A 24074-nucleotide genomic window follows, 5' to 3' on the forward strand; every position below is an offset into this window, starting at 1 on the left:
CATCTCGGAGCCCGGCCCCGATGCATGTCACCCACCCGTGTCTGCCATGCGCCTTGCCTGCCTGGTCTGCGAGCTGTCAGTGCTGTTGGTGTGATGTTTCGTCCATGAGCTTCCCTGTGGGTGGCAGTTCACTGTGACCTTGACCGTCTGAAAAGCCACTGGGAGAGAATCAGACCAGAGGGCCAGTTCCTGTTAAACATCCTGAGGACCTGCTTGTTGGCATCTCCAGCCTTAATCTGGTGTGGGGTTTGCACGGGACACTGGCCTGCGCCATGACGAGGCCCCTGGGAAAGAGGAAGGAGAGGTCATGTAGTGGAGGTGGAGAGGTCCCTCCTGATCACCAGCTCCTGGAGCTCAGATCAAGGCCCCGGCGAGAGACTAAGGTGGGATCCTTACCTATGAGGGGCATTAGAATGGGCCACATGCCTGCATCCCTAAAGCAGGCTGTGTGGTTGGGGCCACGCCTGCTGCAGGAGTCTTTGACTAAAGTGACAGAGTAGCCACTTCAGTTGACCTTGAAGTCACCTTGAAACAGCTGTCTCCAAGAGGCTTCAGTGAGACTTCATACATGGAACAAGTGTGAGTTTGTAAAAGGACTGGAATGTGGGTTGATTCCCCAAGCCCCCAAGTGAGCAGATGAGGCAAGACCCAGGATGGCATTCCTTGACAAAGCCCATGCCCATGGCTGGAAGGGCTGACCCTGGCCGTCCTGCCCCTCGCCTGGTCAGTAGAGCATTGGGCACCTGCAGTGTCGGGCGCCCAGGACCACTCAGGCCACAAGCTCGAGTTTGGCTATTTAACAAGTCAGATGTAGATGCCCCTGTGGCACCCACTTCCCAAACTCACGGCACAGCTGAGGTTCCATGTGAGCTGGTGCTTTCTTCTTCCTCTCCTCCCGAGCATGGTGGGGTAGGGGAGTGCCGACGGCCAAGTTACAAATCCCTGAGCCGCCTCTGCATTCTCCTCTGGTGGACACAACCTTCTTTAAGGAGAGAAAGTAGAATTTCAAGTATCCAAAGAGGAAGGGCATCAAAGACTTCAAACCACACAGGCGGATGGTTTCCCGTATTGGGAGATGGGCGGCCTGCTGCCAGCTCCTCCCAGCCCTGGGCCTGCCTGGAGAGCAGCTTTGGTTCAGAAAGAAGGCTAGGTGAGCCTCTCCTGGGGCAGAGCAGGGTGTGTGGGTACGTGCAGAACCTGCTCCTTGGGGTGTCCTGTTGTGTTGGAGATGAGAGGAGAGGCCCCTGGAGCAGCCGCAGGGTTAGACACGGGACACGAGGGCTCCCATGCTGGTGGGATTTTCATGGATGTTGTCAGGCCGGATCTGACCTGGAGATGGTTAGAAGTAAAGCCAGAGGAGCTGAGAGTTGAGAAGCGGTGGCCACACAGGGCCCAGCAACAACCCAGAGACGCCTCCAAGCAGGAGGCCTGCGGCAGGAGCAGTAACAGGAAGCCCAAAGGTCCGTTCTCTCCTGGTGTCAAAGGGCTGGGGGCTGCACTAGCACTGGGGAGCCAGCCAGCTCCCGGGGCCAGCACCCCCAGCTCTCTGTCCCATGTGGGCAGGAGGGGGTCAGGGGTCTGTCTGTGCTGAGTGCCCTGAGGTCTGGAGGCAGACGGTGACAGGGCAGCCGGTCTTGTCCCTAGACCTGGCCAGGCGCCTGCCGGCTCTGGCCCCCGCCCCCTCCAGGACACCCTGAGCAGGGCCCTTTGGTCCTCTCACACCCAGGCCGGACTCATCCAGGGCTCACTCTTGCTGCCCTGGCCCACCCAGCCCGTGCCCCCAACCCTTCCAGGTCTGCAGCCTGGAAACCAAGGCTCAAGGCGGGTGGAAGGCAGCAAGGGGGCAGCCAGGCCTGGTCCCAGCACCAACACCCCAGGCCAGCCCGCAGCCTGGGCGGGGGTGCTGTGTAAAGTTGGGGAGATGACACCTAGAGTGCCAAGTCTGGGCAGCCAGGGAGCAAGACCCCTCCATGGGCAGCCCACCAGGACCCATGTGCCACCTGGCAGTGAGCCGGTCCCACTGGGAATGAAGGACCCTGAGCCAGGCCGGGCAGGAGGGAGACTGGGGCCCCTGGAGTGGTTCTCAGCCTAGATCTGAAAGCAGATGGAATTCCTACAGAATCACCTGTTCCCCCCACCCCGCCCCACAAAGAGGTGGGGAAGACTAGGGGTGCTGGGGAAGACGATCGGGGCCAGGGCACTGCTGGGCGCTGCCAAGGCCAGGGGCTGGCCCTCCCACCCCTGGGCGCCTGAGAGTCTAGTGCAGCCCACCACCCCGCTCACCTCTACCCCAACCCCGGGCCGTGCCGAGCAGCCTCGCCCGCCCACCCGCCTGGTAACTGCTGTGTTAACGGCCCCAGAACGCGGAGGAGAACTCTCGCATCTCCATCACCTTCTTCCGCCTCTTCCGGGTCATGCGTCTGGTCAAGCTGCTGAGCCGCGGGGAGGGCATCCGGACACTGCTGTGGACCTTCATCAAGTCCTTCCAGGTAGCCAGCCCTGCCCAGCCCAGCTTCCCCTGGATGGTGCTCCCAGCTAGGGCGTCATCAGCGTTGGGCAGTCAACACCTCCCAGAGGCGGTTCAGCAGGGTCTGCTCTTCACACCTGCTTGCAGACTTCGCCAGACTCCCCAGGACCTGTTGTCCCCGAGGGGGCTCAGGGCTGCCAACTGCAGGGTTGATCTCTGCTCCCAAGAGTCACTTCCTCCTAAAAGTGGGATAGCTGGCCCTGGCCCTGCCCTGTCTAACGAGTCTCATACACGTCTGAGGTTGGAAGAAGTACAGCTGTTAGGTCCCCGAACTTCCTGAAGACACTGGCATAGGGACCCCTGTACCTGAAACTCCTGACTGTGGGCTTCCTGAGACAGAGATCCCCAGTATGGAGGGGCCCAGGGACAGGCTCAGGGTGGGTCCTCACCTGAACATGTTGCAGGACTGAAGTTGCAGCCAGAGGAAGAGGCTGGGCTGTCAGGGCACTCCACCCCACCCACCAGGACAGGTGCCTCCCCACCCCCTCCCGGCCATCTGCTCCTGAGGTCTGAGTGGTCTCAGTGGGGATCAGGCCTAGGCATACCCCAGAGTCCCATAGCCACGGTTGACTACAAACTCACCCACCACCGACAGTTCCTGGACTGGGAAGGGGGCTGAGGAGCAGGCCTGAAGGTGGATGGACACCCCATGGGCCTGAGGCACCACCTGGAGGTGTGCAGGCTTCGTCCATGCCCTGTGAGCCCGAGGCCTCCCCAGGAGGAGGCAGGGACCAGCCACAGGCCAGTGCTGCCTGAGCATTTTGTGGGCCTTAAGTCAGCCAGACCCCCAAATCCCTGAGGTCACTACTTTTCCTCGCATTTCTCAGGTAAGGACACTGAGGCTCAGCGAGGTTAAGCCTGCCCAGCACCCATAGCTATGCTGGTGGAAGCAGGCTTGGGCCAGGATCTCGCTCTTGTTTAGGGCCCCTTGGTCCTGCCTTTGCTGCCCCTGGGGAACAGCTTATAGCTGTGGGGGGACTGGTGGGCATCCCCCTGGCCCTCCAGCTGCATGAGGGCAGGCAGGCAGCAGGAGGGCGTTGTTCTCCCTCTAGAAGTTTCTGCCAAGGGGGCATCATGCTGTCTTGAGCTCAGCGCCCAGTTTTCTGGGTCCCCCACCCCAGATCTCAGGTGCCTGAAACCAAGGGGAGGGGAAGGGTCAACACCAGGCTCAGGCTCCCCTCAGTGCCCAGAACATCTGTCTGACTCCTGGAAGTGCCTCCAGAGCCTGGCAACAGCTGGTGGCTCCAGAGATGCTGCTGCAGGGAGGGGTCCCGCCACTGGCCTCACGCATGCATGTCCCGCAGGCCCTACCCTATGTGGCCCTCCTGATCGTGATGCTGTTTTTCATCTACGCCGTGATCGGGATGCAGGTAGGACGGACTCCTGGCCCCCAGCCCACTTCCCCTAACTCCCCCCTTCTGGGGTCAGAGAGATCACCGGAAGTGGAACTCCTCCCCCCACCCCCATGGTGTCCCGTGGGTGCACAGCTCAGAGACCCTCTCTCCCCGTGGCCCACTGGATTCTGCTTCCTATAGAGAGTAACTCCCCCAAGTTACACAATGATTTGTTAATTATTCCTCAATGAAGTTTTCTTTTAAAGAGAAAACAAAAATGTTGTCTAGAATCTGCAGCCAAAAGAGAGGAAGGCCAGTGAGCCTTGCCCCTGCAAGACAGAGTTGCAGTCTCTGCCTCCACCAGCTCTCCCAGGGCCCCTCCCAAGGGCTGGGGGTGCTGTTCTTGGATGTTTGTTCAAAGTGGAGGGCTGGGATGGGGGCTGGACAAGGCAGCAGGTGCCTGCCCCCACAAGGCCCTCTGAACTTTGTTCAGCTTATGAGCCAGTCTGTCCAGGGTCAGCTGTGACCCCTAAAAAGACCATTGGATGCTGGGTGGGAACCAGGACCCCTGTGTCCATGGCTCACTGACCCCATCCTCCCCGCTGCCAGGTGTTTGGGAAAATCGCCCTGAATGACACAACAGAGATCAACAGGAACAACAACTTCCAGACCTTCCCCCAGGCCGTGCTGCTCCTCTTCAGGTGGGTTTTCTGACAGCCGAGGCCCAATGCAGCCAAATAAATAAATATTTTAAAAAGGAAGACAACCTCTTTCATGTACAGATAATGTTCTGGTCTGGGCAGCCTGCCATAACAAATGCCACGGATGGATAGATGGAGAGGCACAAACGGCAGGTGTTTCTTCCCCACATTTCTGGAGGCTGGAAGTTCAAGGTCAAGGTTACCAATGATTCCCATCCTGGTGGGAGCCTCTTCCTGGGCTGCAGACAGTGTCCTGATGCCCGTGTCCCCACGCTGTGGAGAGAGAGGAGAGCGCGTCTCTTTCCTGCTCTGATAAAGATGCTGCTCCCATCATGCACCCCCAGCCCCACGACCTGTTCTAAACCTAAGTGCCTGCCAGCACTGTCACACTGATGTTTGGGGCTGCAACATGCGAATTCTGAGGGGACACAAACATTCCCTCCATATCAGGCAGTAGCTAATCCATAAATATAACAGATGAGCTCATACACCATCACTGTCTCAACACAATACTACAAGTTTTATCCCTTGCAATAAGACGAGAAAAATAAACCAAAGGGCAAGAATTCAAGAAGAAACAAACACCAAAGAAATGGATTGCCGAAGACAACGAGAAACAATGCAACTTAGAAATGACCAGAGAAGTTGAGGATTGCTCCAAAGAAAATATGTGAATGACCAGTGAGCGCATGAAAGATGTTCACTGTCATGAATCATCAGAGATCTGCAAGTTAAGACCACAGTGAGACCCCACCCCACCCCATCAGGATGGCTCCTGTGAGAGCACAAGTCCTGCTGAGGGGGCAGAGAGAGTGGGACATCTGTGCAATTCTAGTGCGAGTGTGAAAGGCCAACAGCCGCTGTGGAGGAACAGTGTGATGGTTCCTCAAAATATCAAAAATAGATGAAAAGTTCCGTATGGCCCAGCAGTTCCACGTGTGAGCATATACTAATACCTGAAAGAACCGGAAGCAGGGCATCAAAGGGACACCTGCACCCTTGTCTTCATGGCAGCAGCATTCCCAGTAGCTACAGCACGTCAGCACCTGTAGGTCCTTTGAGAGAAGAATGGATGAGCCCAATGTGGGTACAACACAGTGGAACGTGATTCAGCCTTAAAAAGGAAGGACGTTCTGACACCTACTATGACAGAGACAAACCTTGAGGCCATGCTGTTCAGTGAAGCAAGTCATAAAAGGCCAGGTTTCCTGTATGATTCCACTTACGGGAGGTACTTGGTCAAAATCATTGTTGTCGTTCAGTGGCTCAGTCATGTTGGATTCTTTGTGACCCCTTGGACTGCAGCATGCCAGGCCTCCCTGCCCTTCACCGTCTCCCAGAGCTTGCTCAAACTCCTATCCCTTGAGTCAGTGATGGCATCCAACCATCTCATCCTCTGCCCTCCCCTTCTCCTCCTGCCCTCAGTCTCTCCCAGCATCAGGGTCTTTTCCAGTGAGTCAGTTCTTCACATCAGATGGCCAAAGTATTGGAGTTTCAGTTTCAGCATCAGTCCTTCCAGAGAACACCCAGGACTGATCTCCTTTAGGATGGACTGGTTGGATTTCCTTGCTATCCAAGGGACTCTCAAGAGTCTTCTCCAACACCAAAATTCAAAAGCATCACTTATTCGGCACTACACCTTCTTTATGGTCCAACTCTCACATCCGTACATGACCGCTGGAAAAACCATAGCAGCTTTGACTATATGGACCTTTGTTGGCAAAGTAATGTCTCTGCTTTTTAATATGCGGTCTAGGTTTGTCATAGCTGTTCTTCCAAGGAGCAAGCGTCTTTTAATTTCATGGCTGCAGTCATCATCTGCAGTGATTTTGGAGCTGAAGAAAATAAAATCTTGTCAGTGCTTCCAATTTTCCCCTTCTATTTGTCATGAAGTGATGGGACCAGATGCCATTATCTTAGTTTTTTCAATTTTGAGTTTTAAACCAGCTTTTTCTTGCTCCTCTTACCCTCATTGAGAGGCTCTTTAGTTCCTCTTGGCTTTCTGTCATTAGAGTGATAATCACCTGCATATCTGAGGTTGTTGATGTTTCTCCCGGAAATCTTGATTCCAGCTTGTGATTCATCGAGCCTGGCATTTCATGTGATATACTCTGCATATAGTTAAATAAGCAGGGTGACAGTATACACACTTGACATACTCCTTTCCCAATTTTGAACCAGTCCATTGTTCCATGTCCGGTTCCAACTGTTGCTTCTTGCCCTGCATACAGGTTTCTCAGGAGGCAGGTCAGGTGGTCTGGTATTCCCATCTCTTTAAGAATTTTCCAGTTTGTTGTGACCCACACAGTCAAAGGCTTTAGCATAGTCAGTGAAGCAGAAGTAGATATTTTCTGAAATTCCCTTGCTTTTTCACGTTCTCCCAGCACAACCAATAATAAATAAGTAAAAAAAAAAAAATTTTTTTTTAATTTGGTTACCTGGACAGAAGAAGATAAAGCATATTTCTATCTCCTATGAAACCCCAAAATAAATTTCATAGTAAGGGTTATTATGAAATTAATATGAAAAGCAAATTTTGTATCCTTTAGAACATATAGAAGGATATTTTTACGACCTAGAATGCAGCAGGATTTTTCAGACATGATGCAAAAAAAAGCACAAAACCAAGAAAAATTACAATTTGACCACACTGAAATTTAAAACTTCTATTCTTTTAATACACCATCAGTGGAGCTGGGAACGAGCCACAGAATGGAAGACATTGGTCACGAGGTGTGTAACAGAGGACTTATATAAAGAATGTATGAAGATGCCGCAAATGAACAGGAAGACAGCCCAGGAGGCAGACCGCAAACATCTGCCATTCAGCAGATGAAATAAGATTTTTCATCATTTTAAAACCAAATTAAAACAGCAGTACATTATTATTTCACACCCATCACATGAAATTCATTAATACCAAGCGTTGACACGTCTAAACTCAGAAACTGAATATAAGAGGGAGGAATGGAGTGGCGGGGGTGGGGGGCAGTGGACAGATTGGAGAGAGGCTAGTAAAAGGGCACAAACTCTGAGCCGTCAGATGAGTGAGGTCTGAGGTCTGAGCTGTAAAGTGGTGACTGTAGTTGATGACACGGATCGTATCACTGAAACTTGCTAAGACAGTAGAACGTAAATGTTCTCACCAAAATAGGATAAAGCTGTGAGGGGATGAGTTTGTTATCAGGTGGGAGGAGTCCTTTCCAGCGGGCACCCACATCAGACCGTTGTGGTCTGCACTCCAGCTCAGTCTCGTTTGTCAGTCACGCCCCGGTGGAGCTGAGGAAAGAGCTGGCCCATCTGTAGAGCAGTGGTATCTCTCCTGCCTGATGCCAGAGCCTGAGTCAGATGGACGCCTGGAGAACAAGCAGGGTCAAGCACAGGGAGGACTCACCTGCTGTCCACTGGCGAGTCCACCTGGAAGCCAGCTTCCGTGAAGGCCCTGCACGGTGGCTGCAGGCTCCCTGGTGACAGCATAGAGAGGAAAAGCCTAATTAGGCAGTGGGCTCCAATGGAACATAGAGCACCTGCTGCACAGGGTGAACAAACCAGAACTAAAATGTGTCCAGGTGGCTAAATCTCAACACTTAACAGGAATTGCAGAAAAAGGGACTTTGCAGAAAAGATGGAATCTGTTACCTTTCCCATAAAACTTTCAGGCATGGAGACAGTGTTGTGTGTGTATGTTCTGTGGATATGCCAGCGCTGGGGGCCTGAGAAGCTTCAGGCCCAATTCAGTGGTTCCCCCAGGAGGATGGCTGCGTGAGCCGCTCTGGGCATGGTCTGTCACAGGTGCGCCACTGGGGAGGCCTGGCAGGACATCATGCTGGCCTGCATGCCTGGCAAGAAGTGCGCCCCCGAGTCAGAGCCGGGCAACAGCACGGAGGGGGAGACGCCCTGTGGCAGCAGCTTCGCCGTCTTCTACTTCATCAGCTTCTACATGCTCTGCGCCTTCCTGGTAAGCCGGATGGGGCCAGCGGCCTTGCGTGCTGGGCGTACGGTCCAGGCTGGGCTGGAAAGCCTGCGTCCCTGGAATGGCCCAACAAGCTGGGAGGGGCAGGAGCTGGGCCGGGTGAGCTCAGCCACCACCTCCTCGTCTCTTCTTGGCTCCTGCCTTCATCCCCAAGGACAGGAGGCCGCTTCAGCATCTCTGGCACTTTGATGAGGAGCGACAGAAGGGTGGTGGACAGTCTCCCCTGTCCTTGGCAGCCCCACCTTGGCAGCTGGCTGTAAGGGAAACTGCCAGCCCACAGTGGGGTTCATGCCACATAACTGAGGGGAGCTGGTCAGGTCCTCAGTCAAGAGAGCCAAGTCCTGGAGGCCAGCGTTTCCATGGTGCCACATGGCTGGCCTTCGGGAGCGCCGGCCTCCAAGCACGTGGTCCTGGCAGCCACAGCTCTCTGTGCCCATCCTCTGCAGATCATCAACCTCTTCGTAGCCGTCATCATGGACAACTTTGACTACCTGACAAGGGACTGGTCCATCCTGGGTCCCCACCACCTGGACGAATTTAAGAGAATTTGGGCAGAGTATGACCCTGAAGCCAAGTGAGTCCCCAGAGGGAAACCCAAGCCCCCAACCTGAGAGGGTGTTGAGTGACCACATGTGGGAAAGAGAGTCGAGACGGTGGACCCACTGCAAATCCTGACCTGCACAAGACACCAGGGTCAAGGGTCAAGGGCCAGCAATAGGAGGCCTTAGGCTGAGTGAAGACCATGTCTGCTTTTTTCCATTGAACAGGCAGGTGGTCATGATGTTGGAGCAACCAGTATGTACTTGAGTCAGGACGTCTGGGCCGGGCAGGGCCTGGCTGTATCCCTGCCACAGGTCCATCAGTCCAGGCATCATGCTTAGTTGACGCTCAGAAAAGTGTCAGATGGTTAGATGGTCAGATGGTTAATTGATGGAATCAGCAGTAAATACCGACAATTTCATTGCCTGCTAAAATCCCTTCCACCTTTCATTGCCTACTGAAATATAGCACTGATGGAAAATTGCTCCTTAGAAATCTAAACATGTAGATTGGTTTTTGAGTTTTACCACCCAGTTCTACAGCTCGGCACCAGTTTGATCACTAGGGTCCAGCTGTGGAGAGTTCCTCCCACAGGAGACCCCACCCTTGGGCACAGCAGTCCTGGGCTGCCAGCCTAGACCTTCCCCCGACCTTCCCTCCTCTCCTGCCTCTTCCAGGGGACGCATCAAGCACCTGGATGTGGTGACCCTGCTCCGGCGGATTCAGCCCCCCCTGGGTTTTGGGAAGCTGTGCCCTCACCGTGTGGCTTGCAAAGTAAGAGATGGACTGGGCTCATGGGAGACACAGCGTAGGGGGGCGAGACACCCTCCGGGTACCCTGGGCAGGCCAGTGTGCCCCTGCGGGGATGAGGGTAGTCTTCATGAGCCTAAAGAAAGGACTGAGCCAAAACAGGCACTGAGGCTCCTTCCCTGCAGCATATACGTCCTCAGACAGTGAAGGAACCACAGAGTGATGTGCACACACGTTTTGAGGCTCCCCCCACCCGACTCCCACATCCTCCTGCCTTGGAGGTACCTCAGGGGTTCCACAGGCGGGTCCTTCAAGAACCAGCAGCTGTGCTGACTGCTGTGCCCCCTCCCCAGCGGCTGGTCTCCATGAACATGCCCCTGAACAGCGACGGGACCGTCATGTTCAACGCCACGCTGTTTGCCCTGGTCCGGACAGCCCTGAGGATCAAGACGGAAGGTAAGATCATGGGGGTGGCCGGGACCCCTAGTGGAGACAGCCAGAGCTGAGCTCGGTGCCTGCGGGGTCCCGGGGCCCCCTGCCCTTGGGGTGTCAGAGCTGCAGCCCAGCGTGATCCTCCCCTACCCCTCTGTCCCAGGGACATCAGCGGAACCAGGCCTGCTCAGGCAGCCTTTGTTCCTTGAGTGGCCTCCTTGCCTGTGACTTTTAGAGATTGTACCAGTGACCCCTCGGGTGAAGTTCAGATGGCAGGAGGTGAGCGCTTCCTGAAGTGGGCCGAGCCCTTGCACCATGGGGCTTATCAGCTGCAAGTGGATCTCAGATGTCCAGCTTTCCTTGCAAAGTAAACCCTTGTGTCATCAGGAAGGGGTCACAATGGACGTGACCATGGTCCAGGTCAGCACAGGCCTGCCCACATACAGGCACAGCCAGCCGGCAGGTGGCATCAGAGCCCCCTGCGCTTGTTCAGGGCCATGCCACTTGGAGGCAGGGACCGTCTTCTGGTTTGTACCGCAGCAGCCCATGGCCAGCAGCAGCTGGGCTGGGCTGTGCTGACCCGCCATCTTCGTGGCCGATTGGTGTCAGAACTGCTCTGGGAGGGCAGAGGTGCACCCAGGGAGCTGCGGCTGCTCCCAGCATCCTGCAGCAACTCTTGGAGCTGGGGCATGCTTGAGACGGAGTCCCAGCACCTGCCCTGAACACCGAGTCTGCATCCTGTGCCAGCCGCGTGCATGGGTCACCTGAGCAAAGTCTGAAACCCAGCGACACAGTCACTAGAGAAAACCCGGCGGTGTCATTTTTCCCTTCAGACCTTTGGATCTGAGGCTCAGGCTGCCTATCCCATCTCTCAGAGGAGCCCTGGACAGGAGCACGAGGGGGCTAGACCGTGATAACACACGACGCTCTCTCCACCTCAGTTTCTTTGTGAAACAAGAAGGCAGTGACGTGGCATTCAGTTCAGTGGACAAGCCAAGAGGCGCCTTCCCTCAGCTAAATCCTCCCACAAAATGACATAAATATCCAGGATGAAGAACAGGAATCCAGGATGAAGAATCAAGACCCATGTCAAAATTAGGAGCTAATATTAAAAAAAAAAAAACTCTTAGTAGTTCAAGTTTGGCTGCTCAGTAAAAAGATACTCAGGCTGAAGAGTGGCCAAGGCCACAAGTCAAGCTGGAATAGGCATGAACAGGCCTGTTTCTGCCCACAAAAGACTGGAATGGACAAGATTGGGTGTACATGCATGTGTGACCAGGAGGGCTAGGAAGGAAGCTCACTGACACGTGAGCTGTAGTTGCCGCAAGCATTGGACCCAGCCATGACTTCTGTTCACTACTTTTACCTTCTTCCCTTTCCCAAACTTTCCACAATGACTGTGATTACAGTTCTGTCCAAGAGGAAAGGTTTGTTTATACAAGGAGGGAAGAAATGAAGACTCCTGGAAGGAGCATGCTGTGGTCCTGAAGGCTTGATATAAAGTGAGGATGTACATTTTCATCCTGTGGAAGAATGAGATACACTGATGCCTGAAGCCCAGAGTCAGCATCATCAAGATAGTCATCAGACTGAAGCAGGTCCCAGCCGAAGAGCCAGACACAAACAGCCCGTCCCGAGGAATGCGCTCCTGAGACCAAGAGAGAAGCTGGCCGCATGGAAGCTAGTCAAGCCAGGAATTAAAGGAAATTCACCCACCAGCAAAGCACTGGCATCTCATCCCATCCTGCTTTCCCACTGCCAAGTCACGTGTCACCCCGGCCACTGTGGGTGTCCGCTCAGAAGATCTGGAGTCCAGCCACGGGGCAGCGACTTCTCTGCTCAGGGGCCTTCAGTCCAAAATCAGCCTGTTGACCAGGATGGGTCCTCTTCCCAGGGCTAGGGGGAGAGTCCTCTTCCAGCCCATTCAGGCTGTCAGCCGACTCACTCCCCGCAGACTGGGACCAGCTCTGGCTAGGCCCCTGCAGTCCGAGCTCCACGCAGTCAGGGGGGCCTCCCTTGTCTTTGGCCCGCTTCACACATGATTTTTGTTTGTGTTTTGTTGTGTGCTGTTTTTTGTCGAGGTCTAAGCGACATACAACATCACGTGAACAAGGTGAACAAGATAACGGTCCTGTTATTTGTTTATATCGCAAAACAACCACCACACAGCTAGACAACACTCGTCACCCCACAGGGTTACAGCTTTTTTCTTGTGACAAGGACTTTGAAGATCCGCTCAAAGCAGCTTGCAGATACGCAGCACAGTATTGCCACAGTCCTCATGCTGTGCTTGATATCCCCAGGATGTGTTTATTTTACAGCTGGGAGTTTGCACCCGAGAGCGGCCCCCTTGTGAAGGGCTCCTGGGGTGAGCCCAGGCCCCCTGCACAAGCCCCCTGTCCTCAGGGCCCGTGTACGTATCACATCACCTGATCACAGGGTGAGACCCTGTGTTCACCGTCCTGGCGCCACGCAGGGCATGTGCACTGGTGGTGGTGGGAGGGAGCCAGGGGTGTGCTAGCCCCAGCCAGCCTCCCAGTGCCCTCTCACAGCTGCAGGTCTCAGCTCTCGGAGCCCAGGACTAGAAGTTCGGCCAGTGGAGAAAGTAGACCCCTAGGGGCCCCTGATCTCAGGACCCCATCTCCTGGTTTCTGCCCCACACGAGGTTTTGCTGCCTCCCCAGGAGGAGACCCAGTAGAGGCCTTTGACTCAGAAGCCCCTGGGTATGGGCACTCCCACGGGTCTGCAGGGAGACCACTCTTCCTCCCAGTGGCCCTCCTGGCAGGTGCCATTGGGCTCAGTCTGGCCCTGGCAGCCCCCATGAGGAGAAGCCGCGAGTGGGGTGCAGGGTCCCCCTGGCTGCTGAGCGGTAGGTGGGGGCAGGGGTGAGCTGGCCAAGAAGGCATGGAGGTGGGCCACAGGAACCTGCAGAGGAAGAGACAGAACCCACGTTCAGGGCCCCTGGGCAGAGCCCTCAGGCAGCCGTGTGGGCTCCTGCACAGGGACCAGCCTAGCCCACCAGAGGCCCAGGGGACAGCTGCCAGTCAGCCTGTGTCCCCCCACAGGGAACCTGGAACAGGCCAATGAGGAGCTGCGGGCCATCATCAAGAAAATCTGGAAACGGACTAGCATGAAGCTGCTGGACCAAGTGGTGCCGCCTGCAGGAGGTGAGTACCCACCCCCAGTCCCTGGGCACATGCAGGTCCCATGTTCAGCCTGCGCGAGACCTACCTGTTCCGACTGGAGCCTGGTCCTAGCCTGAGGTCACTGGGGAGGCCAGGCAGGCCCCTGGATGCCTGCAGGTTTGGGAGAACGTCAAGGAGACTGCAAGGTCGGGGTTTTCCCGTAACCCACACGGCTAGGAGCTGTGGGAGTGACAGGGACTTCGGGGAAAAGCCCCCAGGACCCCCTCTTTTGTTTCTCCTGAGGGGGGTTATGACCTTTTTGTTCCTTCTTGACAACCCTGTCTATCTGTCTTGCGTATACAATTACTAAAATATAACTCTTTAATACAAAATATATTGTTGAATTGGCCAAAAAGTTCATCCAGATTTTTCTGTAAGATGCTTCTTCAGAAAAGCCCAAGCAAATTTTCTGGCCAACTCAATATAATCAAAGTTTTTCAGTGAATAAATGCTTAGGGGTAATTGTGCCCAAAGCTGTGGGCACCTGGAGCTCAGTTAGGTTTAAAAAGCAAGGTGGGAGATCATTTTGATGATAAGCTAATTTTCTGTGAGAAAGGAGAGGATACTAATCCATGTGGCGCTTCCCTGGTGGCTCAGCAGTAAAGCATCTCCTTGCAGTGTAGGAGCTGCAGGAGACTCAGGTATGATCCCTGGGTTGGGAAGATCCCCTGGAGAAGGGAATGGTTATCCACTCCAGTACTCTTGCCTGGAGAGTCCCATGGACGGAGGAGCCTGGTGGGCTACAGTCCGTGGGACCACAAAGAATTAGACACGACTGAAGCAACTGAGCATGCATACAAGAATATATTTGCTGACTTGCAGAAAGTATTTGCATAAAGAATCTCTGGGAGAATACTCAGGAAATGAATGAGAAAGGTTATCTGAAAGGAAACGGGAAAGGGATACCCTTCACTGTACACAGGCCTTTTTGTATATTTTTGTCTTTTTCAACCATGTGTGTGGAGAGTGTCTTCTCAAAAAAATTAAATTGATCGCTTCTCAACCTTTTGTCTAAGATCAAGTGTTGTATCTGTTCTTATCAGTTTAAAAAAGTTAAACTGAGAAAACCTAAGAAGCTGAGAACTCCCAGACAGGGTCCAAGCCCCCATTTACCTCCAGCCCTGTCCTCCCTTTGCTCTCAGATGACGAGGTCACAGTGGGCAAGTTTTACGCTACTTTCCTGATCCAAGAGTATTTCCGGAAGTTCAAGAAACGCAAAGAGCAAGGCCTGGTGGGCAAGCCCTCCCAGAGGAATGCCCTGTCCCTGCAGGTGAGGGGCCCTTGCCCCTGGGGACCTCCTCCCACCTCTGCCAGGTTCCAAGCTCCCACGGGTCCCTTCCTGAAATTCCGAGCCTGCAGGGGGACCCTCCCCTCCCGCCCTGCCTCCAGCACTCACTGTCCCCTGTAGTCCTGGACTCTCAGCTCCGCTGAGCTCAGGGAGTAGGGGGAAGGGCTGGGGGTCTACTGATGCCTCTGAGACTGCCTCTCAGCATGCCTGCACCCGCTGTGGACCCCCAGAGCTGGCCTTCTTGGGGAGAAGCAGAGGGGAAGGTGGGTGGGCGCCTGGGCCCTCACGCCCTGTCCCCTCGGCCCAGGCTGGCCTGCGCACCCTGCACGACCTGGGGCCTGAGATCCGCCGGGCCATCTCTGGGGACCTGACCGCCGAGGAGGAGCTGGACAAGGCCATGAAGGAGGCTGTGTCTGCAGCCTCAGAAGATGACATCTTCAGGGTAGGTGGGCACCCCAGCCGCAGTCTACAGCCTCTATAACCTGGGTTTGGGGCAGGAGGGCGAGTGTCCTGAACCCAAGGAGAAGAACCAGCCCTGTGCCCCCAGCTCTCCCACTCCTCTCCCCACCCCACCCCTGCCATCCCCCTCAGCTCTCTCCACCCCCTCCCTCTGCCTCCATCCAAGCCTAGCCCTTCTCAAGCTCACAGAGCATCACTGGGCCTTGGAGGAGCAGGAAGCCATTTTCCTAAGGAAGTGCTTCTGAGGAGACGCTTCTTCATTACACATTGCAAAGTGGTGGCCTTGGAGCCACATTTAAGCCACAGGCCTATTTTGTCTGCCAACCTTTGAACGCATGGCTCATTCAAAAAATCTAGACTTCCAGCCTCTCTCGCAAAAATCAGAAGACGTGCGGGTATCAGGCAGCAGACGCCTGGAAGCCAGTGGCGATCTGGCCTTGGACCATGAGGTCTCCAGTCCCGAGCGTCCCCTCCAGCCCTCCACCTTGCTGGATACCGAGGCTGTCAACAGTACTAACCATGAAAACTAGAGCCCACTGGGATTCTGAGGCCCTTGTGCCCAGATCTCTTCACGAACCCCAAGGCACTTGGCTAAAAATCCTACAGCAAGTGAGACGCGGCCGCCCAGATCTGAGGCAGAGCTGCTCACCCTGCCCTCCCAGCCCTGCCAGGCTCCCAGGTGGCAGGAACACGGGGTGAGAGGGGCCCGGCCCTTGAGGGTCCTGTCCTTGCCATCCTCCCCTTTACTGTGAAACGTGCCTCACTGAATGGCTCAGGGACACACTTGCATGTCAGCGTGACCCGAGAGACCCAAGCCTGGCAGAGGCTCCTTGCCCAGGGCAGGGAGGGAAGCTGGGAGAGACACGGACTCCAAATCTGAAATCTAGGGCTCCCCGGGGAAGGAGGCCGTGGTGGGTGTACTTGCTGTGGTGATTCTCAGAACCGCTTGGCCAGCGCAGTTTCCAGCTCACTGAGCCGGCCAGGTCCTTGTCTGTCAATCCCCTTGGCACCTTCTGGCCCCTTTCTCTGCCCCTCAGCCCCCACGAGCCTGCCTGCCCCAGGGAAGGGTCTCCATTCCAGACAGTCACTGCGCCTGCCCCCATCCCATTGGTCCCGGAAGGAGGTCCTGTCACCCCTGCACCTGTTGCTCCCCCAGGGGTCTCGGGACTGCCTGGGCCCTTCCAAGCTGCCTGGCCCGCAGGCGAGAGGCCTGGTCAGCTGGGTGCTGCCCAGCGTGGCTGAGCTCCCTGCCTCCCCCGCCGGCCAGCCCTTCACCCACCGCCCTCTCTCTGTCTCTCCTCCCACAGAGGGCTGGGGGCCTGTTCGGCAACCACGTGGGCTACTACCCGAGTGACGGCCGGGGCGCCTTCCCCCAGACCTTCACCACCCAGCGCCCCCTGCACATAAGCAAGGCAGGCAACAGCCAGGGGGACACCGAGTCCCCCTCCCACGAGAAGCTGGTGGACTCCACCTTCACCCCCAGCAGCTACTCATCCGCAGGCTCCAACGCCAACATCAACAACGCCAACAACACCGCCCTGGGCCGCTGCCCCTGCCCCGCTGTCCACTCCGGTGCTGTCAGCACCTTGGAGGCCCGCGGGCCCCCCTTGTCCCCTGCCATCCGGGTGCAGGAGGCCTCATGGAGGCACAGCTCCCAGAGGTAAGCTGGGACGTGGAGGGGCTCAGGGAGGAGCATTTGGCCGGCAGACCCCCCTCTCGGTGGGACCTCATGCTGGGGTGGACCACTGCTGCTGCCGGGACCCTGGCCAGAGGGCAGGTGGATGCTCAGGGAGGCACTGTGGCCCCACTGGCCAGCACGTGTCCTGAGGTGCCCGCCTCTAGACGGGGCAGAGGAGCCCTGGCCCGACCCCTGAGATGTTTGTGTCCTGGAGACACAGCAGTCTCCGCCCCCCGGGCCCTTGTCAAGTCTCTGCCCAAATCTGGCCTTGGGGTCAACTGGGATGGGACAGGGTCCCCCTCATCTAGAGGCAGGAGGCCCTTTGGTGGGGCACTCGCCTGCTCTGCCCCAGCCTGGGGCGATTCCTGGTCGTCCTGCCAGCATCCCCAGCCCCTGGCCTTTCTTTCCTTCCACTCTCTGCTCCCCGGTGAGCCAGGACCCCCAGCTGGGATGTGCTGGGCTGGTGGTACCCACCCCACGCTCTGGGCCTCGGGCAGCATTTACATTGGCAGCGCTGGGTTCCACAGCCGGGGGATCTGGCTGCTTCACCCGAGCAGAACAGCAGTGCCAGCAAGAGCTCAGGCCCAAAAGTAACCTCTAACCCCCAACCTGTGTCCTGAGCAGCCTTTGTCCCTTCCAGAAGCAGGCTCCCTGCCTTGGTGTTCGTGCCCCCTTCACCACCACGCCTGAGTTAGCCAAGGCCCCAGCCCTGGGCCATGTCCCTCCCCTCGCAGCTCAGGGCTGAGTGGGGGTGGGGCCAGCTCTGCCCCCAGGGGTGCTGCCCGCCTGCTGTGATTCTCCACCCCCAGCTCACCCCGTGTGCCCCACCACGCCCTCCCCTTCCTGTTCATGCCAGCGAGAGCCTTCCCGTGTCATGTGTCCTTCACCTGGGGGAGGGCACCCCCTCCAGGGGAGGTCAGGGCCTCCCCTGAGAACCACTCGGATCCTCCCTGAGTGGCTGATGGGCCCCGGGTCAGAACTGGACAATGACCCCCACTCAGTTCTGAGAGGATGAGCCGAAATGACTCCCAGATTCCCTGTGAGTCTGAGCATAAAGGGACCCCAACTCTCAGGACCTTTAGGGAGAAAGATGGACGCAGATGGAAAAGGGGGGCCGGAGACCAGAGCTAAAGACCACATGACCCAATGAACAGAAGCCCAGGGCCCAGGGGAGAGCTCAGCCCAGGGCATGTTCTGGCGTGAGGGTCTCAGCTCAGTGGACTCAGGGGACTCAGGCTCAGGGCCCTGTGCTCAGAGGAGCAAGCCCCTGTGTGAGGCCTCTTCTCTGTGCTTTTCTCTAAGAATCAACATCAAACTCAAGGCATGTCAGCTATGACCCCAGGAAGCCCCAGCAAGTGTCTACAGCAGCAGGAGGGACAGCCCCTCCCCCTGCCCCCGCCCCAGCCCTTGTGTAGGACTCACCACCCCACCCTCCAAAGCACCATCTCATCAGCTGCTTCATTTGTCACAACCGAAGCCACACAAACAGACAGTTGTACTGGTGGGGATGCTGAGGCATGGGTGGGCAACGTGACTTGTGCCGGGGAAAACTGACCAGCTCAGAACTCAGATCTCCTTGGATCCTAATCCCGAGGCCCCTCCCCTGCACGGAACCCTAACAGGAACACTCCTGGGTCCGTCAGTGGTGGTGGTGGTCCCTACCTGCTGGGGGAGGGGAGGGGCTGGCAGCTGCTGACATTTGTCTCCATGCTGGACACTTTAGGTGCCCCTCCCGGGACAGCCCAATAGCCATGCTGTGTCAGGAAGAGGCCCCTGGGGACGAGACCTGTGCCGTGCGCGTGGACGAGGACGCAGAGCACAGCAGCGAGCCCAGCCTGGTCTCCACGGAGATGTAAGCTTGTCCCTCCCTGGGGAGGGGCCCCCAACTCCTCCTCCAGCAGCTGCAAAGAGGAAGGAAGCCCCCCACTCTGGTTAGCTTGACGCTTGCTTGAGAAATGATGCTTCCAGGGAAATATCTAATGTTGTTTCCCTAAGCTTTTTTGACTGTGACCAGACATCGTGAATACAGTTTACAGTGACGCTCAATAGATGCACACGTGCATACCTTGACTGGCTCAGATGGTAACGAATCTGCCTGCCGTGCAATAGACCCAGGTTTGGTCCCTGGGTCCGGAAGATCCCCTGGAGAAGGGAATGGCAGCCCACTCTAATATCCTTACCTAGAGAGGCCCATGGACAGGGGAGCGTGGGGGGCTACAGTCCATGGGGTCGCAAAGAGTCGGACACAACTGAGTGACTAACACTTTTAAGTAGGACTGTTCCTGAAGCTGTGTATAATAAAGCTGACAGCAGAGGGCGCTGTTGGCAGCCGTAACTGAGAGCTCCACCAGATCCAGTTAAAGGGAAGGGTTTTTAAACTGCAGGTCCAGACCTGTGAGGGGGCTGTGACATTTGCTTAGTCAGTTACAACCAGCACTCCTAAAAGAAAGCAGAGGACGGGGCAGGACAGCAGGAAGTAGCGTGGCCAGTGTCACAAAGGCAGCACTGTTTTGTGAAGATTTGTTGCCAAGTCTCGTAACTGTTAATAACCTGTGACTATTCACCAAGCTGAAGCCATGCTAGACACTTTCCTGAGAGAAACGCTTCATCACAGGGAACTGCCAGCCCTTCTGGCTTCTGACATTCGGAGGAGGGATTAATACGTGGCCACTCTCCATCATCTGTGCCCTCTGCACACGCTCGGTGCTCACAGGCCACTGCCCGGCGTGGATGAGCCGGCCTCGGCAGCCAGTGAGGGCTTATGAGAGGATCTCGGGGAGGAAAGCAGAGGAGACTGCCTACCTAGCTGCTCACCCAGCGGTGGAGACAGCAGGGCACAGACATTCAGAGGAGCTAAGGGGCAAACAGAAGCTGGGTCCTCAAGAGTGGGGACGAGCTGAACAGTAAGACAGTGTTACAGGAGGGTGGCCAAGCTGACAGTAAGAGGGACGTCTGGTGGGTTTTACCCAGCACCTTCCTGGCTCGTGGTCAGCGCAGCCGGAGGACAGCTATGTCCTGAGGGCACCGGGGGGCAGCCTCGCTGGGGACAGGAAGGGCTGAATGCCAAGGCAGCTCCACTGGGGCCTGTGCCTTCAGCCTAGGGCCTGCAGCGGCTGTTTTCAGGGAAGTGCCCCAGGCCCGGGCACAGTGGATGCAGGCTCGGGGCCTGGGGGTCTGAGTCCAGCCCTCCGTGTGGCCATCACGCGCCCCAGGCCAGGAGGAGCCATTTCCCACTGAGTTCCCCTGAGAAAGTCCAGGAGCCATTGACTAGACACCCCAAGGTCCCCCCACCATCTGTCACCAATGACCACACGCCTGTGCTCCCGCTGACCAAGGGTGGGCAGGCCGGGAGAGTGTGGGGAGGCACGCGCTTCGGCTCACCCTGGGAGGGGCGGCATAGGCAGCACCCACCTGCGAGCACAGAGGAGTCCAGGCCATTCCAGAGAGGAGCTGTGGACCGAGAACTGTGTTCCAGCTTTCTCAACCGTGGTGACCAGCTTGTGCACACCTGCCAGCATCAGAGGCGTGGGGGGCACACAGGGAACAGGCCAGAGGCACCGGGAGCTTCTGCTGCCCCGTGGCCTGTAGAAGGCAGCGTCGGGGTCCCCTCACTAAGGGAGAATCAGAAGTCCTGGGGTGACAGTCTCAAGTCCTCTGTTCCAGGCTCTCCTACCAGGATGACGAGAATCGGCAGCTGACTCCCCCCGAGGAGGACAGGAGGGACGTCCGTCTGTCCCCAAAGAGGGGCTTCCTGCGCTCCGCCTCCCTAGGTAACCCCACCCCCTTCTCTAGAGGCAGTCACACAAGGGTGACCAAGGAATGTCAAGGCCTGGCTGCGATGGCCTCCCGGATGGACCCCAGGGTGGAGCTGGCCTGGGGCTGGACGTGTGCTAATGCTGCATCTATGGGGGGGACATCCTTGCACCTCCTTGGGTGTGAGCTGTCGCAGCCACGTCCTCTTTCCGTGCTGAGTCATCACCTGTGTACAGGTCGAAGGGCCTCCTTCCACCTTGAATGTCTGAAGCGACAGAAGAATCCCGGGGGAGACGTCTCTCAGAAGACAGTCCTGCCTTTGCACCTGGTTCACCATCAGGTAGCCCCACCTGGGGACAGGCCGCTGCCCCTCCCCCGCGGGCTGGGTTTCCTGTGACGAGGAGCAGGCCTCCAGACCCCCAGTCGCCCTTCCTGTCCCACACCACTACTGCGTCCCCTCCCCTGCCCAAATAGCCTTCGGGGAAGGGCTCTGCGTACCCGAGGACCGTGTACCCCCAGGCAGGACACCCAAGTGGTCCTGGAGAGACCCTGGGAGGTTGGAAGGACCAGCAGCTCTCATCTCCCTCCAGTGGCCAGCTGTTCCCTCCCCAGAACTAACTGTCACTCGTAGCTAGAGCCTGGACATTGAGCAGCACAAAATTAGATCCATGAAATATGGAAATAACCAAAGAATCTTCCAGCAACATGGTCAGGGCAGAGATATGTCAGGAAAGCAGGTCCAGGCAGATTCAGTAGTTGAACTGGCTCTTGGGCTGAGTGACCCCAAATGAGGGGGTGAAACCCAAGACCCCAGCTTCAAGCTCCTCTTAGGACCTTTGACCCAATGGAGGTTTCCAACAGCTGAACAATCCCCGAGGCCAGTCTCTCTCCTCCCAGCAAATCAGGGTCTAAACTGGACTCTCCCCCACCTTCTCACCTCCTTGATTACACTTCCTTATCATGAGCTTTTGCTTTAAATGGCTTTTTTTATCCCAAAGGTGTTTGGTGCCCATTAGGGCTTATAGTTAGCACAAGACAGGCAGAATTGCTCTGCCCGGGTGAGGGCATTTCTGCTCAGGTTTTGCTCAGCCTGAGTGCTGTTGCCAGAGAATGCGTGGTCTCCATGGAGCTTTCTGGAATGTCAGCAGCTCTCTGGGGGCCCCAGGGAGGAGAGGCCGGCAGGCTGGGAACACCCCGTGCACTGCTGAGGGATTCCTAGGAGCTGGTCTCTCCTCTGCTGATGGTGCCCAAAGGAAGACCCTCCCTCTCTTTGTTCTGAATTCGTGATCCCCTCCAACCCATCTTTGGCCCTCAGGCTGGGCCTCGCCTCTAGGCAGGGTCACTCCCCATGGCCTATCACATCAGAGCTGGTGGAGAGGATACACAGCCAACAGGGGCAGGGCTGGGACTAGAGGGAAGATGACCGTGAGCCCACTGGGCCTTGGCCTTCTGAGCTCAGGGGAGAAGGATCCCGGCTGACTGATGTCACAGGGTCTGTTAGGGCAGTTGAGACGATCCCTGGGTCTGGGTGCATGACCGCGAGGGTGCAAACACCGGGAGGGGTCAGAGATGGGGACAGGGTGGAGGTCCCCTGACTCAATGCTCTCCCATCCTGTCCACAGGCACTGGCAGTGGCGGGCCTGAGCCCCCTCCTGCAGAGAAGCCATCCCCCCGGGACCCTCCCCCCACCACGCCTCACACCCCCCGCCACACCTGGCCCAGCCTGGCCTCTGCGGCCTGTGCCCACCCTGCGGCTGGAGGGGGCCGAGTCCAGCGACAAGCTCACCAGCAGCTTCCCATCCATCCACTGCGACCCCCACGTCGGGGAGCCCACGCCCTGCGGGGTCGTTGGCACCCCCCGGAGGGCCCGGCCCGTGTCACTCACTGTGCCCAGCCCGGCAGGGCCCCAGGGCCGGCCGTTCCACGGCAGTGCCAGCAGCCTGGTAGAGGCGGTGAGTGCTTGGGCAGTGCCTGAGGGCTGGGCGGTAGAGGGGTTCAGGCAGAACGGAGGAGAGCCTGGTTCTCCCAAGCACATGGAACATCAAGTCTCTTGGCCAGAAAGACACTCACTTAGGTCTCCAATCCATGTGAGTGCCCAGCAGGCTGAGGAAGAGTGGTCACACCAGCCAGGAGATCAGTGGAGCTCTGCGGGGAGGGGCCGTGAGTGAACTCCGAGCGGGAGGAGGGGACAAGGCAGGTGGGGAGCATACTGGACAGGAGGGGGTCACCTAGGCTCAGCTGCTGCGTCCCCAAGGCCACCAGGAAGGGGGCAGGTGCTTCAGGACAAACGGGGTGGGTGCCAGGTGTATTCCACACACACACACACACACACACACACACACACACACACACACTGTCCCCAGATCCTCAGCCCCCAAATGCAGCCGGCGCACTGGGCCAGGTGTCACCAGAGAAGCCTGACAGCTGCCTGGAAAGAGTCACGTCAGGGCACCCCGGGGGAGGACCCTGGGGGAGGACCAGGCGCCTGCTCCCTCCATGCATGCAGCCCGCCTGCATCTGCTGACAGGGCCCCACCCCGAGAGGCCCCTCCTCGGGCCTGCACGCCCGAGTGTCCTGGGGCACTCCATCACACTCCTTCCTGGCGTGCAGGCCCACCCACACCTGTGTGCGCACACACGCATGCACGCATACACACACTCTTCCCCAGGCGACCCCTCAGAAGCCCCTGCGCCAGCCCCATGGGGAAGGGCTGGGCTCACAGTAACGTCCCCGGTCCGTGTCCCCCAGGTCTTGATCTCGGAAGGATTGGGGCAGTTTGCTCAGGACCCCAGGTTTCTCGAGGCCACCACGCAGGAGCTGGCCGACGCCTGCGACATGACCATCGAGGAGATGGAGAGCGCAGCCGACGACATCCTCAGTGGGGGCGCCGGGCAGAGCCCCAATGGCACCCTGCTCCCGTGTGCAAACTGCAGGGACCCGGGGCCGGACCGAGTGGGGGGCGTGGAGGACGCAGCCTGGGCGCCCAGCGCCGAGCCCCGCCAGGGCGCAGAGGAGCCCCGGGACAGCAGGGCCTTCGCCAGCGGCCTGTAGCAGCCGGGCTGGAGACGCCGGCTTTTTATTTGTCTCAATGTTCCTAATGGGTTCGTTTCAGAAGTGCCTCACTGTTCTCGCGGCCTGGAGTTAACCGGAACAGCGTCTTCATTCATTTCGTGGGGACAAGACCAAGTCGGGTGGCCAGGAGAGAAGCAGCCGCAGTCCGTGTCCAGCGGGGGCGGTGGGGGCGGGGGCGCGGGCGCCAGGGAGGGGTCCGCCTTGGCTTCCCAGCCCTCACCCAAAGGACCCTATGCTAAACGGGTGTCTTTCAACTTTGCTTGTAAAAAACTCATTTTGCACATATTCAGTATGAGCCTCACTGTCCCCATAGAGCCAGGGCCCTGTGCGTCCACAGAAGGAAGGAGGACCCGGCCCGCCCCTGGGGAGGAGGAGGCCGGCC

General features: G+C 57.3%; 1 protein-coding gene and 1 pseudogene across 1 annotated transcript in view; both read left to right on the forward strand.

Annotated features, from left to right (window-relative positions):
* Positions 1 to 23671, forward strand: part of CACNA1C (calcium voltage-gated channel subunit alpha1 C) — a 343814-nt gene extending 320143 nt beyond the window's left edge. Inside the window, exons 36-51 of the mRNA XM_068971534.1 lie at positions 2361 to 2489; positions 3832 to 3897; positions 4471 to 4562; positions 8355 to 8520; positions 8982 to 9109; positions 9753 to 9849; positions 10179 to 10281; positions 13323 to 13424; positions 14585 to 14712; positions 15038 to 15172; positions 16497 to 16849; positions 18591 to 18719; positions 20531 to 20637; positions 20857 to 20960; positions 22243 to 22572; positions 23369 to 23671. Of these exons, the coding sequence (XP_068827635.1) occupies positions 2361 to 2489; positions 3832 to 3897; positions 4471 to 4562; positions 8355 to 8520; positions 8982 to 9109; positions 9753 to 9849; positions 10179 to 10281; positions 13323 to 13424; positions 14585 to 14712; positions 15038 to 15172; positions 16497 to 16849; positions 18591 to 18719; positions 20531 to 20637; positions 20857 to 20960; positions 22243 to 22572; positions 23369 to 23671 (2472 nt within the window). The remainder of the gene's footprint in view (positions 1 to 2360; positions 2490 to 3831; positions 3898 to 4470; positions 4563 to 8354; positions 8521 to 8981; positions 9110 to 9752; positions 9850 to 10178; positions 10282 to 13322; positions 13425 to 14584; positions 14713 to 15037; positions 15173 to 16496; positions 16850 to 18590; positions 18720 to 20530; positions 20638 to 20856; positions 20961 to 22242; positions 22573 to 23368) is intronic.
* On the forward strand, positions 14434 to 14639 carry LOC138079452 (U2 spliceosomal RNA; annotated as a pseudogene).
* Positions 23672 to 24074: the final 403 nt, after the last annotated feature.

This window comes from Capricornis sumatraensis, chromosome 4 (genome assembly GCF_032405125.1).
Source record: "Capricornis sumatraensis isolate serow.1 chromosome 4, serow.2, whole genome shotgun sequence".
Classification (NCBI taxonomy): domain Eukaryota; kingdom Metazoa; phylum Chordata; class Mammalia; order Artiodactyla; family Bovidae; genus Capricornis; species Capricornis sumatraensis.